This window comes from Sander lucioperca, chromosome 9, assembly GCF_008315115.2.
Source record: "Sander lucioperca isolate FBNREF2018 chromosome 9, SLUC_FBN_1.2, whole genome shotgun sequence".
NCBI classification, from domain to species: Eukaryota; Metazoa; Chordata; class Actinopteri; order Perciformes; family Percidae; genus Sander; species Sander lucioperca.
This window is the reverse complement of record NC_050181.1, coordinates 40,535,311-40,551,559: the sequence shown is the minus strand read 5'-3', so window position 1 is coordinate 40,551,559 and position 16,249 is coordinate 40,535,311. Positions and strand designations below refer to the sequence as shown.

Sequence of the window (16,249 nt, the reverse complement as noted above, 5' to 3'; positions counted from 1 at the left end):
TGTTCGAAAGGCTTGAAATAGAGACTTGGCGTTGGACAACATCAACATACATATTACCATTATCTATATATGACAAAAATACCAAAGAAAATGATTGAATATTTTTTTAGATTGCTACTGACTATCTCACAAAAAGTTTAAATCATGACTTAATACGCTCCCCCTCCCCCCAGTCAATATTAACGCCCCTGATTAAACAAATATAAATAATATGCAAATATCACCTTTAAGTCCTTTGCATCACCATTACTTCGTTACATACTCATTTTGTTATCATGTTATGTTAGTAGTGGCTTCATTAGCACAATTTCAATAGGCTACTATATCAACGCTGTGACATGAAGCAGCTCTACTACTATTTCAAATAATAACAAAATACTAAAACAGTATGCTGTGTGCGCGTGCGCTGTGTGTGCGTTTGAGTCTGCGGTCGATACCAGCGATGTTCGATTGTTTTGGACTGCAAACAAGATGGCCGTTGACTGTCAACCGTAATAATTCTCAGACAGTAATTTTCTGATATCAGCTAATATTTGAAAGTTCCTGACAGAAATGGGTTTATCACAGAGTTCAGAAGTATCCGAGGGAGGAACCTATGGATACCATGTGCACGGCGTAAGGCTACAATTATTCAGGTTTCTTCGAATGTGGACAGCTTGTACAGCAGCTGTTAATGCAACGTATGCTAACAGACAGCTAGCTAGCTAGCGAAGTAGTTGCTGCAGACCCACCGGTAAAACGTGATGAGCTGGCACTGTTTAACGTCACCACCTGTTATTTTAAGTTGACACAATGCAACAGAAACTTCTACTTACTTGTGTAACGTAAATTATGTAATAAATAAGCTTTAATTCAGGTTAGTGCCTTGTCTCAAATAAAGTATTCCAACAGCTCATTGAGCTATTACAGTGCCAAACAGGATTTGTTTTATCATAGTGGTTAATAGTAGCATACAGTAGTTGCTAAATATTAGCTAATGGTTTGACTATAGAGTTACATTTCATTAGTGCTGAAATTATTAGTCTGTTAACCGATAAATCGATCAAGAGAGATCAAGCAAAAATGCCATTTCGAACATTTTCGTGTTTCAAGTGAACATTTCGTTCCAAGCTTGCTGCTTCTCTCTGTTTAATATGATTGTAAATTGTATTGTTATTTTTGAGTTTTGGACAAGCAATTTAAGGGGCCAAACGATTAATTGAATAATCAATCATATATAAATTAATCCATAATATAAAAAAAATCCCAGAAATAGTTGCAGCTATTTACTGTGCAGTTTGTCAAAGAGGCTATGATTTAAATGCTCAAAAAACCCATACTCAATTCATTTTAATATTTAAAAAAATGAACTTCCCAAATAATATTCTAATAGCACAATTGTATTTAAAGGTGCCACAGGTTATCAAAATGCTTGTGTCGGTTTTGACAGGTGCAGCCGAATTCCCCTGCAGAAATGGCGGGACTGCAGCCCTTCTTTGACTTCATTCTGTCGCTGGACAACAAAAGGCTTGTAAGTTTATTGATTGTCCTTTTGTAAGTAGTTGAGTCACCAGTCATTGACTACGGGTTGGTCATAAACAAACAGATACACATGGGAACATATAAGTAGAGTTAACTCCCACTCCTACTTGTTTGACTCCTCCCATTACTGTTCACCAGAATGAGGAAAATGACCTGCTGAAGGAGCTTCTGAAAGCCAACATGGAGAAAGCAGTGAGGATGGACGTGTACAGCACTAAAACCACAAGAGTGCGTGAGCTGGAGGTGGTGCCCAGTACCATGTGGGGAGGACAGGGCCTGCTAGGTGCCAGTGTTCGCTTCTGCAGCTACCAAGGAGCCAATGAGAATGTCTGGCACATTCTGGTGAGCTTCTTCAGGAATTAGGAAAAACAAAACCAACTGACCTAACTTTGATTTGAACTTCTATACTCCCCATATTACCCCCTTAATAGCTTCATCTTTAGTTTGCTAACGCCTATTGCTTTTTCGTAGGATGTGGAACCCAGTTCTCCTGCTGCATTGGCAGAACTTCAGCCACACAGTGACTACATTGTCGGAGCAGATCAAGTGTTGCAAGATGTAAGACTCATTTTCATATAATGCTTTACTGCTAACATTTGGCTCTGATATATTTGCTAAACGTTTGTCAGATTTTTAAAGGTCCATGGCATGAAAATGTCACTTTATGAGGTTTTTTAACATTAATGTGAGTTCCCCCAGCCTGCCTATGGTCCCCCAGTGGCTAGAAATGGTGATAGGTGTAAACCGAGCTCTGGGTATCCTGCTCTGCCTTTGAGAAAATGAAAGCTCAGATGGGCCGATCTGGAATCTCCTCATTATGACGTCATAAGGAGCAAGGTTACCGCCCCTTTTTTCTGCTTTGCCCGCCCAGAGAATTTGGCCCACCCATGAGAAAGAGAGAGACATCATGGCTTGAAAACAAGCGAAGCATGGCAGTTGGTCAAGGCCACACCCCCACCCTCCACCTTGCCCCCCCCCTCTCTCCTCCTCAATAGCATTTAAAGCTACAGACACAGAAATGGCACATCCTAAGGAAAGCTTATTGTGGGACTGGCTGTAATTCTGCACCAAGGCTGAATTTCAGGAAAGATACAGTATTAGGGGACCACTAAGGCCTATATAAAAGCATCCAAAAAGCAGCATGTCATAGGACCTTTAAACAAATCTTTGAAAGATGAATCAAAGTTAACTTAGAGTTGCTGATTTCCAGTCAGAAGACTTCTTCTCACTGATTGAGGCCCATGAAGGGAAGCCCCTGAAGCTGATGGTGTACAACACACAAACAGACGCCTGCAGAGAGGTGGTGGTCACACCAAATGGAGCATGGGGCGGAGAGGGCAGGTACGTGACCATACACAGATACATGAGTTATTCAGGGTGACTTACTGAAGAATATCACTGCATCTCACTTTTAATCAGTTCATCTTTTTGCCTTAGGACTGTTTTATCTGTTCTAAGTAACATCCACTACTTTTCATTTAAATGCTATATGAGGAGAATATGAGGTGCATGCAGATCATTTCTTTTCTATTGTATAAAGTTTATTCAAATAAATCAACCATTGTAAGTTTACTCAAAGTCAGCTGGCCACTCAATTACAATGAGGCTTTTTTCACATTATGCAGCATTCTGTTTTAAAAAGTATGAATTGTTATGAATAGTCTTGAAGCATTTAAAAATGTTTGCTCTTAGTTTGGGTTGTGGCATTGGTTATGGCTACTTGCACCGAATCCCAGCACATCCTGATGTAGCGACGGCAAAGCCTCCCAATCCTGTTCCCGAGGACGAACCCTCCTCAGAGTTGCCTACTCATGGATTCATGGAGGTAAATCTGAATCCACATTTAGTCATTATTGACTGATCTATTGGTTATGTTTTTAGTCAAGTGATTCATTGTTTAGTCTCTAAAATGTTGTTAGTAGTGGTAGAGCTTATTCCTGTTACCTGTTTTTCAGGCACCTTTGGTGGCACCTTCAAGTCAAAGTGAAGATGTGTTAGACCTGGAGCAGGTCACCTTCCAGGAAGCTCCTCTACCTCCACCCGTCCAGAGGGTCATGGACCCTGGTTAGTTCAGATATGCAGGAGGATGATGATGATGATGATGATACATTTGTTGTCTCCTTTGCATCTAGTTGTGTTCATAAAAATCTTCTCAGCAAAGTGTCTTGTGTTTGTATTTCCAGGTTTCGCAGACTCTGAAGGGGCAGTGGTGAACCCTGACCCTGCAGATTTGGCGGACAGACTGGATCTGTCCATGTCGTCCATCGACATGACCAATACTGCACTGGCTATGAACGAGGAGAAAGACGGGGAAATCTCTGGTGTTGGTAAGTGAGGACAGCCGCGGTTCATACAAATGTCCCGGAACTTTAATGTACAGATTTGGCAAAAGGAACATAGACTGAATGTTTGTATTTCCTGTTGTACAGAGGAGCTGGAGGACAGTGTTCTACTGTCATCGTCAGCAGACAGCCAGACTGAGCCACAAGAGCTGAGCTCCCAGGCAGCCATGGACCTCACCTCTGCTCTCGCTTCCACTGACACTTTGTCTGATTCAGGCGTCACACCAGCTGAACCATCTCACCTGGTTACAGACCTACCTGGCTCTCTGTGTGAATCTAGTGATAGCCTGAGTTCCCCTATGTGTGAATTGTCTCTCCCCGTAGAGTCCCTAGAGTCTCCTGCTGAGCCCTCTGTCCCAGCTGAAGTCCCCCCCTGCCCATCTCCTGCCGATCTCCTCCAGTCCTCTGCTGTCGATGAGCCGATGGCAGCCGATTCTCCTGCTCAGGCCATCGAGGATGCAGCAGGGCCAGCGGAGGAGCCTGCAGAGCCACTAGATATGGCTCCCGCTCACCACTGCAGCCATGAGAGTGATGGGAAGGAACCAGAAGAAGAGCCGCCTCTTGAGTAAGCTTGTATCAGGCCGTACAAAAATGCAAAGTGAAGTTGACAATCACTGGGGCTTATTTTTTTTTTTTTTTTAAAGAAACACTATAGGAACTACAGGACAGACAGATACTGAAAGCGTATGGCTCCTTCCTCAGTTTAGTTACACTACAGAATCCAGCTAAAGCATTAGCATATAAGTAGAAAAATACTGAGACACTGTAGGACCATCCTATTTGTTTTAAATGTGTGGGAATTGAAAGTTACTGCTAATTTGTACACCAAGGTTATAATGTCATCAACATTTTTCCATGCTTGGTGCAAAATTAGATTATACGAGTGACAAGACTTTGCTTCTAGTACACTAATGTGATAAATACTTGAACACTTCCAAAGACAAACACATACATTTACTACAGCAAAGCTCAGCTGCACCTTAATATCCATTACACTAGCCAAGTTTTGAAGCTACCAGACTGTTGGCAGTTCACATGAGTTGTCACAGTCTTGAGGTGCAGTGCTGCATCTGTTGTCTATGTGTTTCAAAGAACAAATGATTCCCAAAATAGAACTTTTAAAAATAATTTACTTATAGGATTATGAGAAGGACATTTTTACAGTAGTTTATAGCCAATGTATATGATTTTTAAGTGTTGGTATGAGGAAATATTTGTGCACTTGTACTGCGTGAAACCAGTCCCGTACAGGTTTTTACCCCAAATTTGATGAGGTCAATATGTTTTACACATAATCTTATAAGCCGGGTTTCGACACAAGGATCTGGGGGTCTTTTTAGGTCCCTCACCTCGAGAATGAAACAATAAGTGTCTATCTCTACAAGTCATGGTTATTTATTTGTGCTTTAGAAAGCAACCGCTGTAAAGCAAGCAATCAGCAAATATTTTTATTTCACAGCTCCGTTTTTCTGCTCTCTCTCTCCTTCGCTCACTCGAGACGTAGCCAGCGTCTCTGCAGCCAATGCAGTTCAGTGTGGCGCTGGCTCGCGACCTCTCTTTTTCTCTGTCTTTTTAAAAATGACTCGAAGAAGCCGACAGCAAAGCCTAAATTTACTTTTAATGTTATCAAACAAAGAGAAATGCTCTCCCCTCTGTACTTTCTTCTTTTATGAATGAAGCGGTCAGTGAGTTGAAGCAGCCATGCGGTGTGTGTTTGACCAATCAGCGACGGTCATCCCTGCAAACCCTACCCCGAAGGTTCCTGTACTTTCAGAAAGTAGTTCCTACTGATCAGGGACTTTTGGGGGGGTAAAAAGGCCCAGAACAATGTCACAGAACTAAATGTAGATCCTGGTCCCTGAGGTCGAGCGCAACGAGTTCCTCGGAATGTCCCTAATTCTGGGGGAAAGTACCGGTGGTCGAAACTCGGCTTTTTATTTGATTTATTCAGCCATGCAGTTTTTGAAAACAATTTTTACTGTTTGTATCGCTGGAATTATGTCCCCCAACACTATTTTTACTTTTGTAATCTATGCAACAATAGACAAGTACTGCCTGTGAGTAGACTGGTAAGGTTTAAATCCAATAGATATGTCATATACAGTATGTAAGAAGTCTGGTAAGAGTGATGCTGCTGCCGAGTAATTGTTTTCCATCTTTCTAGGGGGCTTCTTAAAGTTTTTCACTGTAGTAGGTGCAAGTGTGTAAAATAAGGAATAGTATTTTTGCAGATATTTTATTAATTAATTGTAAGTTTTATTAGGAATGAGTGCAGTATTTGTTGATGAATGTGAAATGGGTGAATCTTTGATGGTTAAACAATCATATCAATTGACTTAAAAAGAAATTGTCCCTTGTTTTTCACAGTCATCAGCTGAACACATTACATCTCAAGAAACATCCATTTATAATTCCCATAAATCTATCAATGTTAAACCATTCCAATGTATTTCTTTGAATGCCTAAAATATACATATTTCACAAATTATTACAACAAGGGGTATTGCAGTGTTATGGCCTAATTATGGTACCCATCACGTTTTTGGCCAATTAGAGCTCACTCGATGCGTTCCCACTATGGTGTTACACACACACTCTTTAATGGCAAAATTAACTTTAGAAAATTTACACAAGATCTGAAAGATTGAAAAGATCTGCTGTTCTGCTTGGTGACACAAAGAGAGAAATGGGTATTACGATTTATTTTAGTTTGGTGAATTCCCCACAGTGGTTGAAAAGTCATTCTCTTGAATGAGATCCCCCTTCAAGTAATATTCTTGTTTCATTGAACTCCTATTAAATCTAAATGAAATATACATTAGGAACAGCCCTCACTGTCATCAAAGTCACTGCTCATGACCCAAGCACACAGTGGTAAGCATGAGTTATTAAAGATATATACCTTATATATATAATTTTCCGATTGCTAAGATGACTTGGACGACTACTAGCATTCTTAAGAGTAAAATGCAACAAATGTCATTTTTAACATCCAAGTCAAATTACCTTCATGAATGTGCTCCAGGGATTTGGAAAAATAACTGTTGGTTTTAAAGTAAACTGTACAACAAAATAAAAACAGCTGCAAAACCAAAAGAAAACAGTCACTTAAATCAAAAATGTTGTACATATATTTACAAAAAAAAAACAAAAAAAAAAACCATTCAGTCCATTGAGAACAGCTAAAATAATTGACAAAGACAAGCGCTTCTGTCAATGAGGTTTAGGCTCTGCAATAATTCTGTGTCTAAGGTTAAGTTCAAGTTAAGATGACAGAAGAACAGAGGAGGATTGCTTTGAGGGACTGTTGACACTACCCAGAGTCCAACTGCACTCCTAAACTGGTGATACTGCTGAGACGGGTGTGAAGTGTTTGTAGAACAAAGGACCGCTTCTGGAATGTACTAGAACGAACAAACAAGTCTACTACATCCATGTGCATATACACACGCTCAGACACAAACAAGTACTGTAACTTCAGTCGCTTCAAAATAAAACGCCAATCAGAAGGAAAGAACAAACAGCAGTCAAAGGAAAAAGAAATTGGTGAGCGCTGGAGAAACAGTCCTTTCTTCAAACCGAAAAAAACAAAAAAACCAGAAGAAACTACGGACCACTTCTCTCCCAGGTGTCTTGGCTGCTCCGGCCTGTTCTGGTCAGTTCCCTATGATACACCATGAGCCTCGTCCTCACAAATTTTACTGGATTTCTCATTGATACTGTGACTCCTGACCACACAATAGGGTTTAGGGTACTACATGTCAGAGGTGGGTGGTGATTGGCAAATGACAAAGAGTTCTTGTTTTAAAAATTAGGATTTTCACGTGGACTTCTGCCTATAGTGAAGCGTCAAGTCTCCTCCGCTCTTCCAGATAAAATGTTTAACTGTTCGCAGGTCCATGTTGGGATCTAGCACCTGGTTGAAAGGGTAAAAAAATAAATAATGTTAATACAATTAATAATGACTTGAGGATGCACAAGATGTACTCATGTCAAAATGTACAGGCAAAGACATTATGCCCACCTGGTCTTGACACATTAGTTCGATCTTCTCCTCGGCTAACATTGCCATGTCCTCCTCCTTCTCCTGCTCCCCCGGCTTATCGTTGGTTGAGGAGCTGGTGGTCTGCGACTCGTTGTCCAGGTTGATGATCTTCTCGTAAACGTGCTCCATCACCTTCCTCACCTGGAGCATGTCACTGGCCGACAGACGGTCCCTGCGGAACACACAGCCGGTCAAATCAGCTCTCATCAAATGCAGCATGTCTGTACAGATGTGCTGGTTTCCCTTTTCACTGTATCACATAATCAAAGGAAACACAATCCCAGAGAAGAAAAGAAAATTACTTCTTTAGAGTTTTTGCACCAGAGGAAGAATGGGGCTGGAGGTAGAACGGGATTTTGTTGAACTTGGGCATATTTTTCTGGAATAGAAGAGGAGAGACAATGCGTGCAAATCAATCACATCAAATAATGAGGGAAAAACACAGTGACGTAGCCTTTCAAGTCTAAATTCGGATTTTTAGTAGGAATAGCACTGTTGTAAATAACATTAAGGGTGGCTGAATTCCATTTAGTTGCTCCAGTTTTAGGGTCGTGATGCACTGCATGCTAACTCACCGTCACAGCGTACTCAGACACTTATGTTGCGTTTACGGCTCTGCTCGACACACTTTTGGTCCTGTTCTCTAATTCGTTTCCCACTGCGGATAGTACGCACAGCATTCTCAGCTTATCGCCATAGCACCGCCATGTGAAACTCCTTTCATTGGCAACCAAAGGAATGTCTGCACTTTGTTGGCATAGTTTTGCTGGGCTGCCATTTTTTTTTTTTAAATCTGGGGCGAGTGAATAAAAAAACTTGCAGACGCTATTGACGGTAGCTTAGCTATTTAAAAACTGCGGTTAGGGCAGGATGTCCCATGTCGCGCTAGTGACGATTATCTCTGACCAATCAGTGGTCTGCAAGTGAGAGTGAGTTCGGAACCACCAGTGTCACTTTGACAAAAATGTATTTTGTTGGCTTCTCTGAATGAAAGAGCTTTAGCCACATGCCAATATGTATATACAGTGCACTCGCGCATGAGTTTCCAAATTTTTATTTATAGTCTATTTAACCTGTAATCCTGATGGCTTTTTTTTTTTATTTGATTTAATGTAAAGTCAAATAAAGATGGAAACATAATTGTACTCACATCTACAGTTATATCAATAACCCACTGTGGAACCGTCTCGTTCAGCAGCATCGACTCAGTCTCTCCACCTGAATCCCTACACAGCAACCTGCAACACAGCACATTAGAAGCAATGCAGAGGTGCAGTAGTCAACTATCAACACTTCTGTTGAAGACAACTATAAACTGATGACACGCGATGACATTATAGAGCACACTGCAGCTTTCCGAGCTAATGTTTAACCTGTGTTGACGAGGATGTCAGTGGAACATTACCTAAACAGAGTTCTGCCGCCTGCTTCCCCAAAGATGACTGGCGTGTGTGGTGGCACTTGGAAATATCCATTTCCTTTCTGGACTCTGTTCTCCTGCTCTCCATTCACTGTGGGCACAAGAACAATCCTACTGTAAGTCAAACTGAATGAGGCTTTGGACACCCACCGCTCGCTGACAGTGGCAGCAAATGATGCCGGGTGTGCAGCTAAGTGGATAAAACGACAAGTGGAACATTGAACACACACACAGGTCTGGTTGATTAGTTTTCATAATGATTTGGCAGCGGATGGATAGTCAGCCGCCTCCTTACCGTGGTTCACCTCGTTCTCTTCCTCGTCCATGGGGTTGATGCGAGTTCTGGGCCAGAACTCCAACAGAGCCTGAAGCAGCAGTCCACCCAGGTTCACTGAAGAGATGAAGGGGCAAAATTAAGTTAGCAGTCCTGCAATATAAAGTTAGCTTCAGTTCTGCATTATTTTAACAGTTGTATATATACACGTATGAATGGGTGAACCAGGTCAGATGTCTTACACTTTGGGTCGGATCCATCAGAGCTTGAAAACCCAGCGTCCTTTGCAGACACCCAGGCCGCGAAGCAGTCGCTCTCATCTAATGTGATAGTGAGCATCTATTTAAAAAAAAAGAATCAGAGCACACAACTATGAGACAACTAACCAGGGTTAGGGAAAAGTCGCAGCTGCTGAAACAGATGAGAAGCTCTTGTATTACCAGATTTGTGACTCACCCCAGTTTTCAGATCAACAGAGAACCAGTTTGGCACATAGACCATTTTGAAGCGCTTTTTAATCTCTTCATCAAACTCCACTTTCCCCAAGTCTTCACCCTTGCAAGCCTGAAGGTAAAAATATAAAGTTAATTCACACCAGGCTCATCAGGAGAAGTCTTTTTTTTTTTTTTTTTTATCTGTAATGATTCATTTCATGGGTAGATGCTCATTAGGGCCAGTGAGCAACATATAACCATGAGCTCTTCTGGGTTGGGCTGTGGTGTGATTTGTTAGAACAGAATTTGAACCGCTAGATTCACTATGGCTTGGACGAAAGAACTGCAGATGCAATCACACTAACATACTTAGAAATAACTTGGGAGTGTACCTTCAGGACATCCCAGAAAGCCACATTGTTGTTGGTATCTTTGGTGAGTATGTGTCTCTTGTCATTCAGAATGTGGCACTGTATGATACTGGCACCTCCTGCAAACACAACACAGAATTTTACCCTCATAGAATGCCCAGGAGAAGTAAATAGAAAACACTGTAGATAAATTAACATGTTTACCCTTGATGACTTGTTCTGGCTGAGTGCACAGTGGTGTCAGAGGGGTAGTGCAGTCATTGTCATACTCCCCTGATGACCGGAAGTTGTGCATTCCCTTTAGAGACTGCACATACATATACATACAGAAATAATTATCATTAGAGATTGTCCGGGATTTTTATAATCGCTTCCTAAATCTCCCTTGCAGCAATAGCGGTGATTAATGTAATGCAATTATCTTTTGTGCATCACCCACATCATCACAAAGCTGGTTTAAATTCTTTCACAAATTACAGGAGGATTACTACCGAATTAGGCGTGGCCACATGCACAAGTCTATCTACGCTGTATTCCACAGTCATGCTGACAGTCGACCAGTGATCTCAGAGGTGTCACGCATGCTTACCCATTTATTAACGGATGACTTGGTGGTGGAGACCCAGATTGCTGGAGGTGGGTCAGCAGATCTGTCCAGTTCCATCTGAGCAAATGACAAAGACAGCAAAAGGTTGAATGACTCCAAATGGTTAGCTATGAGTACGGGAATGACTGAGAAGAATACAGAGCCATTATTCAGAACTGTTTTTCTTCTTTTTGCCTTTTAAGAAATACATACATAGTACAACTTTTCTTAAAATAAGAGCCGTCACTGCTAACTAAGCACAGAGAAGAAAAATGACCTGCAAATCATGCATGTGACATTCTTCTTAGGGTTTTTTTCTGGTTAAGACCGAGAAAAGTAACATGTACTGTAAAATGCATGCAATAGAAACACCAATCGCAGGTCAAATGAAAAAAAACAAACAAAGTACTACACCCAGTATTTACATCTACACTGCAAGCAGACACCAGGTGAAAGCAATGGTCAGCATTTGAGACAAGACCTGTACTGCTCAATAATAAACTTTTCAAATGAAAAGTTAGAAAAATCCCAGAAAATGATTTCATTTTAAACCTGTCCATTAAATACTGTAGTGCGTCACATAATTACACCATTACCGCACAACAGAAAATGTGTTCCAGATGAAAGTGTACTGGCTTCTTACTTTGAGCACCGGAGCCTTCTCCTCACAGATGAGCACGCGGATGTCTGGGTTACGTAGGTCAGTGCAGTAGATCTTTTTGTCTCTGCCTCCAGAGTAGACATGTGTAAAAGCCTCATTGACCTGCAGGGCCCAGACCCCTTCATCGTGCACCCGGTAGGTGGCGATGCACCTCTGCTGGCCGAGCGACCACAGGCGGATGGTGCCGTCTGAACTGCCCGACAGGCACTGTGGAGAAGGACAGCAGGTTTATATTTTAAAGTTCCTCTGTTTAACAGCTGCCACCACTGTATAATTTAGATATCTTGACTCACTTGAGTGCCATCTCGATTCAGCAGCAACGACTTGACGTTGTCTGTGTGGCCTTTTAGCTTCATCAGTTTTGCACATGTTCGAGGATCCCAAACTCTCAGAACCTAAAGAGAGAAAAAAGGAGTGAGTGAAGATGGGCACCTTTATCACTACATTTACATGCACACTAGAAACAGATTACTGTGACTAAAGATAGTAAGGTAACCGTTCAATTAAATCATTCACATGGTTTCAAAGTACTGAACACCTCCTGTAATCCCGGTTGGTAAACTAATTAATGTCCACACAATATATCATACACATCCTACGAACATCTCAACAGAAAGGACGGGAAAACGGCAAGTGCAGTACATTCCCAATCTAATTTCAGGTTAAGAATTGAATTATAATTCCAGATAAGATGTTAACATGACAGGTGAAATAATCAGTGTTGTTTTAATTTAGTTTCATTGAACTAATTGTGTGCGTGCGCGCGTGTGTGTGTGTGTGTGTGTGTGTGTGTGTGTGTGTGTGTGTGTGTGTGTGTGCGTGCGTGCGTGCGTGTGTGTAACACTGTTGGAAACCCAAACCTTTTCTGTGGATCCAGATACAATAACTGTGCCCATCTGGTTCATAGCCAGACTGTAGATAGAGTCCTTGTTCCCACTGAGAGATGAGGCTGTTGGACATGGATTATAGTGAGTTCACAAGTACGGAATATCTCCCAGAGAAACATATCAGCCATTGCACAACAGTACAAATGCACAATAATCAAAAGTACAGTATGTATTGGACAGAATTGGGCACAACTGTCACACAGAAACAAACAATACTTACTGGTGACAGTGTTGTTGGAAGCAGTGAGTGCTGTTAGTGTGTTCACATCCCAAAGAAAGATCTGCCGATCCAGACCTGCTGATGCCACAAGCTCCTTGTCCTTAGCGTAGGCCAGAGCTTTCACATAGTCCTTGTGTGTTCGTAACGTTGACATACAGAAGCCTTTATGCGCGTTCCATACTTTGACTGTGGTGTCTGAAGAGGCGGATATCACTGAAAATAGAGGACAGTGAAAATGTGTCAGATTAGTCAGCCAGAATAGCAGAATAAAAATGCAGTGCTTAACAGTGCCTCAACTAGGGCTGGGCGATATGGAGAAAATCAGATATCACGATATTCTTGACCAAATACCTCGATAACGATATTGCGGCGATATTCTAGGGTTGATAATTGGTGCTTCAACAAAATATCTTCACACTTAGATTTTAGATAAATAATCACCAGCAATGTGGACATAATGTCTAAGTGGGGAAAAGGCAAATAATAGAACAGCTAGAACAGTCTACTGTAATGCAGCCTTTAAAACCAATAAAAGACAACACTTATGTCATATCAGGATATTATGATATCCAAAATCAAAGACGATATCTAGTCTCATATCACAATATCGATATATTGCCCAGCCCTAGCCTCAACCCTAAATTAAATAGCCACTAGTAATCATACTCACATGTTTTGCCATTGCAACAGAGAACTATGTCATTAACCCAGTCTGTATGATGCTCCATCGAGGCAATGTATGGGTCCTGCTACAGTGAAAGAGAAAATAAATTAAGACACTTCCACTATTGAGAATATGAAAACAAGTATGCATGTGACAACACTAATGCCTAATCGCATTGAAAGTGTAATTTCAGAATATAGATTAAGAATCTAGGAAGCCCTACTTTATGCTGGTAGACACTCCATATCCGGATGATAGAGTCTCTTCCAGCAGTGAAGAGCCGGTTCAGCGCAGGGTCCAGCTGGAGTGCATTCACCCCATTTCGGTTGTACTTCTCCACCTCATCTCTAATGACATAGGACACCTGAAACACAAAGAGCAACGTGAGCACTAAAGTCAGCCTCCTATCTCGACCACTTCTGACTTTTCCCACAACACACTCACTTCCTTGTGCACATTCCGATGCTTCAACGCGCTAACGGTTGAGTTTCATGCTCTTGCATTGTAAGGACATGCATGAGCTAAGGAAACATATAGGCAAGCTAAATTACACATATATTGGGAAATAATTCCCAATGAGACATATATGACAATGGCCAAATTCAGTACTTATATAGGGTGCTTTGATTTGGTAGCAATTTAATACACTGGCAGGGATACACGACAGAAACACCGAGACACGTAATTTCCCAGCAATTAGACCGAGCCCAGATATAGCTACCGTCAACACCGTAACAGCATAAACATGCAGATAAGCCAGAGCTTGACTCATTTGTGTTTATTGACGACCTTGGTAGTTATGTTATAATGTATATAACACGTACTTATATGATAATTGTTTACACAAACATGTAATCATTTAGATGCCAGCGTGCGCAGAAGATGCTAACAACCAACGTAAGCTAAGCTAGCTAGGTTAGTCGGCTTGAGTCATGACTCATAACAGCAACACTGCCTTTTGCGGTCGGGTTTTGCTGTCCGTCAAGTATCCGTGAAACACTTTTTAAGGATGGACACCATAATGTTGCCGTTGCCATACACTTACCAATAATGCAACTATCATAATTTACCTGTACTTTTCTCCGCCCAGCAGCATTTTGCCTGTGATGCGTGGCCATCTTGCATGTTGACAGTCAATTCATGTGATGCTACATCCGGACAAAAAAAAGAAAACAGATGCACCTGAGCTTTATGGGTAATGTGGTTTTCACACTGTCTTCTCGTTTCACTGTAGGAAGGGCCTCGGAGACCAGAGCCATGTTAATAAGAAGGCTTTTTAACACGACATTAAGAGGTAGGCATCTGCATGGGGCCCCTAACTAAAGGGGCCCCTAATGGCTATAGTTATACTGTGATGTTTAATAGCATTCTAGCATATAGGCCTACTCTCAGATATCTTACAAAATGCCCTCATGGTGCTTCTTTTATCACTATCAGTGCTAAATCTGCCCCTGAAAAGCAAAGTCAGACACATGCAGGCAGACAAACACCACGTAGGCCTTTAATCTGTTAAAGAACAGTTTAGAATATATCAGAGGATAATTTCTCATATGGTCTCTTTTATAGCCTACCATGATTATGGGCTACACAACATAGCTGTGCAATACCTAAATAAAATGGTGTGCCTCATTGTAGCCCTCCCTGTCAGAATATAAATATTACATATTGATATCCAGGAATAGTGAAGTCATGAGTCCAAATCAAGTGTTACCATTTTATTTCCCAACATGAAAGTCTGAATGCTATCTGTATCCCTCTTTACACCAATTATACAATAATGCTGAGAAATACAGAGTCCCAGTGGGATAATATGAGTCTAAAAATACAAGAATCTGCCTAAGAATGTGTAGGCCTACATTTTCAATTGTACAGTAGAACTAGGTAAACTTCCCCAGGTTGCTAAAATTTCCAACCAGTCTTGACTTTGAGAGGTTGGTCATGACTTGGGCTGCACGATATGAGGAAAATATCTAATTTAGATTATTTTTGACTAATATTGCGATATGATTCACGATGTTGGATGGAATAATCTTTTTTGTATCATTATTCTCATTTTCATTGAAAAATATTAAAATTTAAAAAAATTAAATGATTCTAGTGTGATTTTTGCGAGGATCTGTACCAAACACATTTTTTGTCTTTAGTCTTTAGGATAGGCTGGAACGTCTCTGCAGCACCACAATACTTAAGTCAAAATAGTTTGACACATATTTTGCCTTTACCAAATATTTCGATTTGGATATTGCGTTAGTCTATATTGCGATTTTGATCAAATTGCGATTAATTGTGCAGCCCTAACACATTCTGCTTCTATCCCAGACCTACCTAATCATAGAAAGCCTATTATTGGCCACTAGAGGGCGCATTAAGAGACCCACACTGTAGGCGTGGGCTACACTGCTAAGTCATCCAAAACCACCACCCCTCAGCCCTCTGGAAACACACAATAAAAATGCTGACAGCTGGTGTTAAACCATGTCCTTTTACGGTTCATTCAAGTGCAACAGGTTTTTGATCCCAAATCAAGTTGATAGCAGCTGTTTTTTATTGATTAATTCCTCTCTGTGGTTGACAGTGAAATCAGTTGTTGCTGAGCACACGGCGGTCTGTCTCTGAACTGCATGTTCAATCAAATGTGTAAATGCAACATTACATATTCTGTGATCAAAGTCAAAACAACTTCATACTTTCAGAAAACAATAGCATACATTTCGTCCATATCCTCCAAAACTTGCTGATACTATGTTATGCCTTTCTAATGTTTGCAATAAAGGTCGCCTACCACATACAGATTAGGAAAATTAAAGCTGTCTAATTTATTTAA

The 16,249-nt window shown here is 41.0% G+C and overlaps 2 protein-coding genes across 3 annotated transcripts; one reads left to right on the top strand and one right to left on the bottom strand.

The window, feature by feature from the left end:
• Positions 1 to 406: 406 nt before the first annotated feature.
• On the top strand, positions 407 to 6,198 carry gorasp1a (golgi reassembly stacking protein 1a). Its single transcript, XM_031306822.2, has 9 exons — positions 407 to 615; positions 1,430 to 1,510; positions 1,660 to 1,863; positions 1,993 to 2,079; positions 2,732 to 2,862; positions 3,214 to 3,346; positions 3,477 to 3,585; positions 3,705 to 3,848; positions 3,951 to 6,198. The coding sequence occupies exons 1-9, from the start codon at positions 553 to 555 to the stop codon at positions 4,430 to 4,432; spliced, it is 1,434 nt and encodes a 477-aa protein (XP_031162682.1). The 5' UTR covers positions 407 to 552; the 3' UTR covers positions 4,433 to 6,198.
• Positions 6,096 to 14,593, bottom strand: LOC116055065 (WD repeat-containing protein 48). Of its 2 annotated transcripts, none has more exons than XM_031306819.2 (18): positions 14,496 to 14,593; positions 13,649 to 13,789; positions 13,432 to 13,510; positions 12,762 to 12,974; positions 12,515 to 12,603; positions 11,948 to 12,049; positions 11,637 to 11,861; positions 10,997 to 11,071; positions 10,612 to 10,714; positions 10,429 to 10,526; positions 10,059 to 10,166; positions 9,845 to 9,941; positions 9,624 to 9,719; positions 9,314 to 9,419; positions 9,059 to 9,146; positions 8,211 to 8,287; positions 7,888 to 8,080; positions 6,096 to 7,779 (listed from the first exon to the last, which is right to left on the bottom strand). In XM_031306819.2, the coding sequence occupies exons 1-18, from the start codon at positions 14,541 to 14,543 to the stop codon at positions 7,684 to 7,686; spliced, it is 2,034 nt and encodes a 677-aa protein (XP_031162679.1). In that variant the 5' UTR covers positions 14,544 to 14,593; the 3' UTR covers positions 6,096 to 7,683. The 2 variants fall into 2 exon arrangements, with proteins under 2 accessions (XP_031162679.1, XP_031162680.1); XM_031306820.2 differs by having other exon boundaries at positions 13,432 to 13,507; positions 14,496 to 14,592.
• Between the last annotated feature and the right edge of the window lie 1,656 nt (positions 14,594 to 16,249).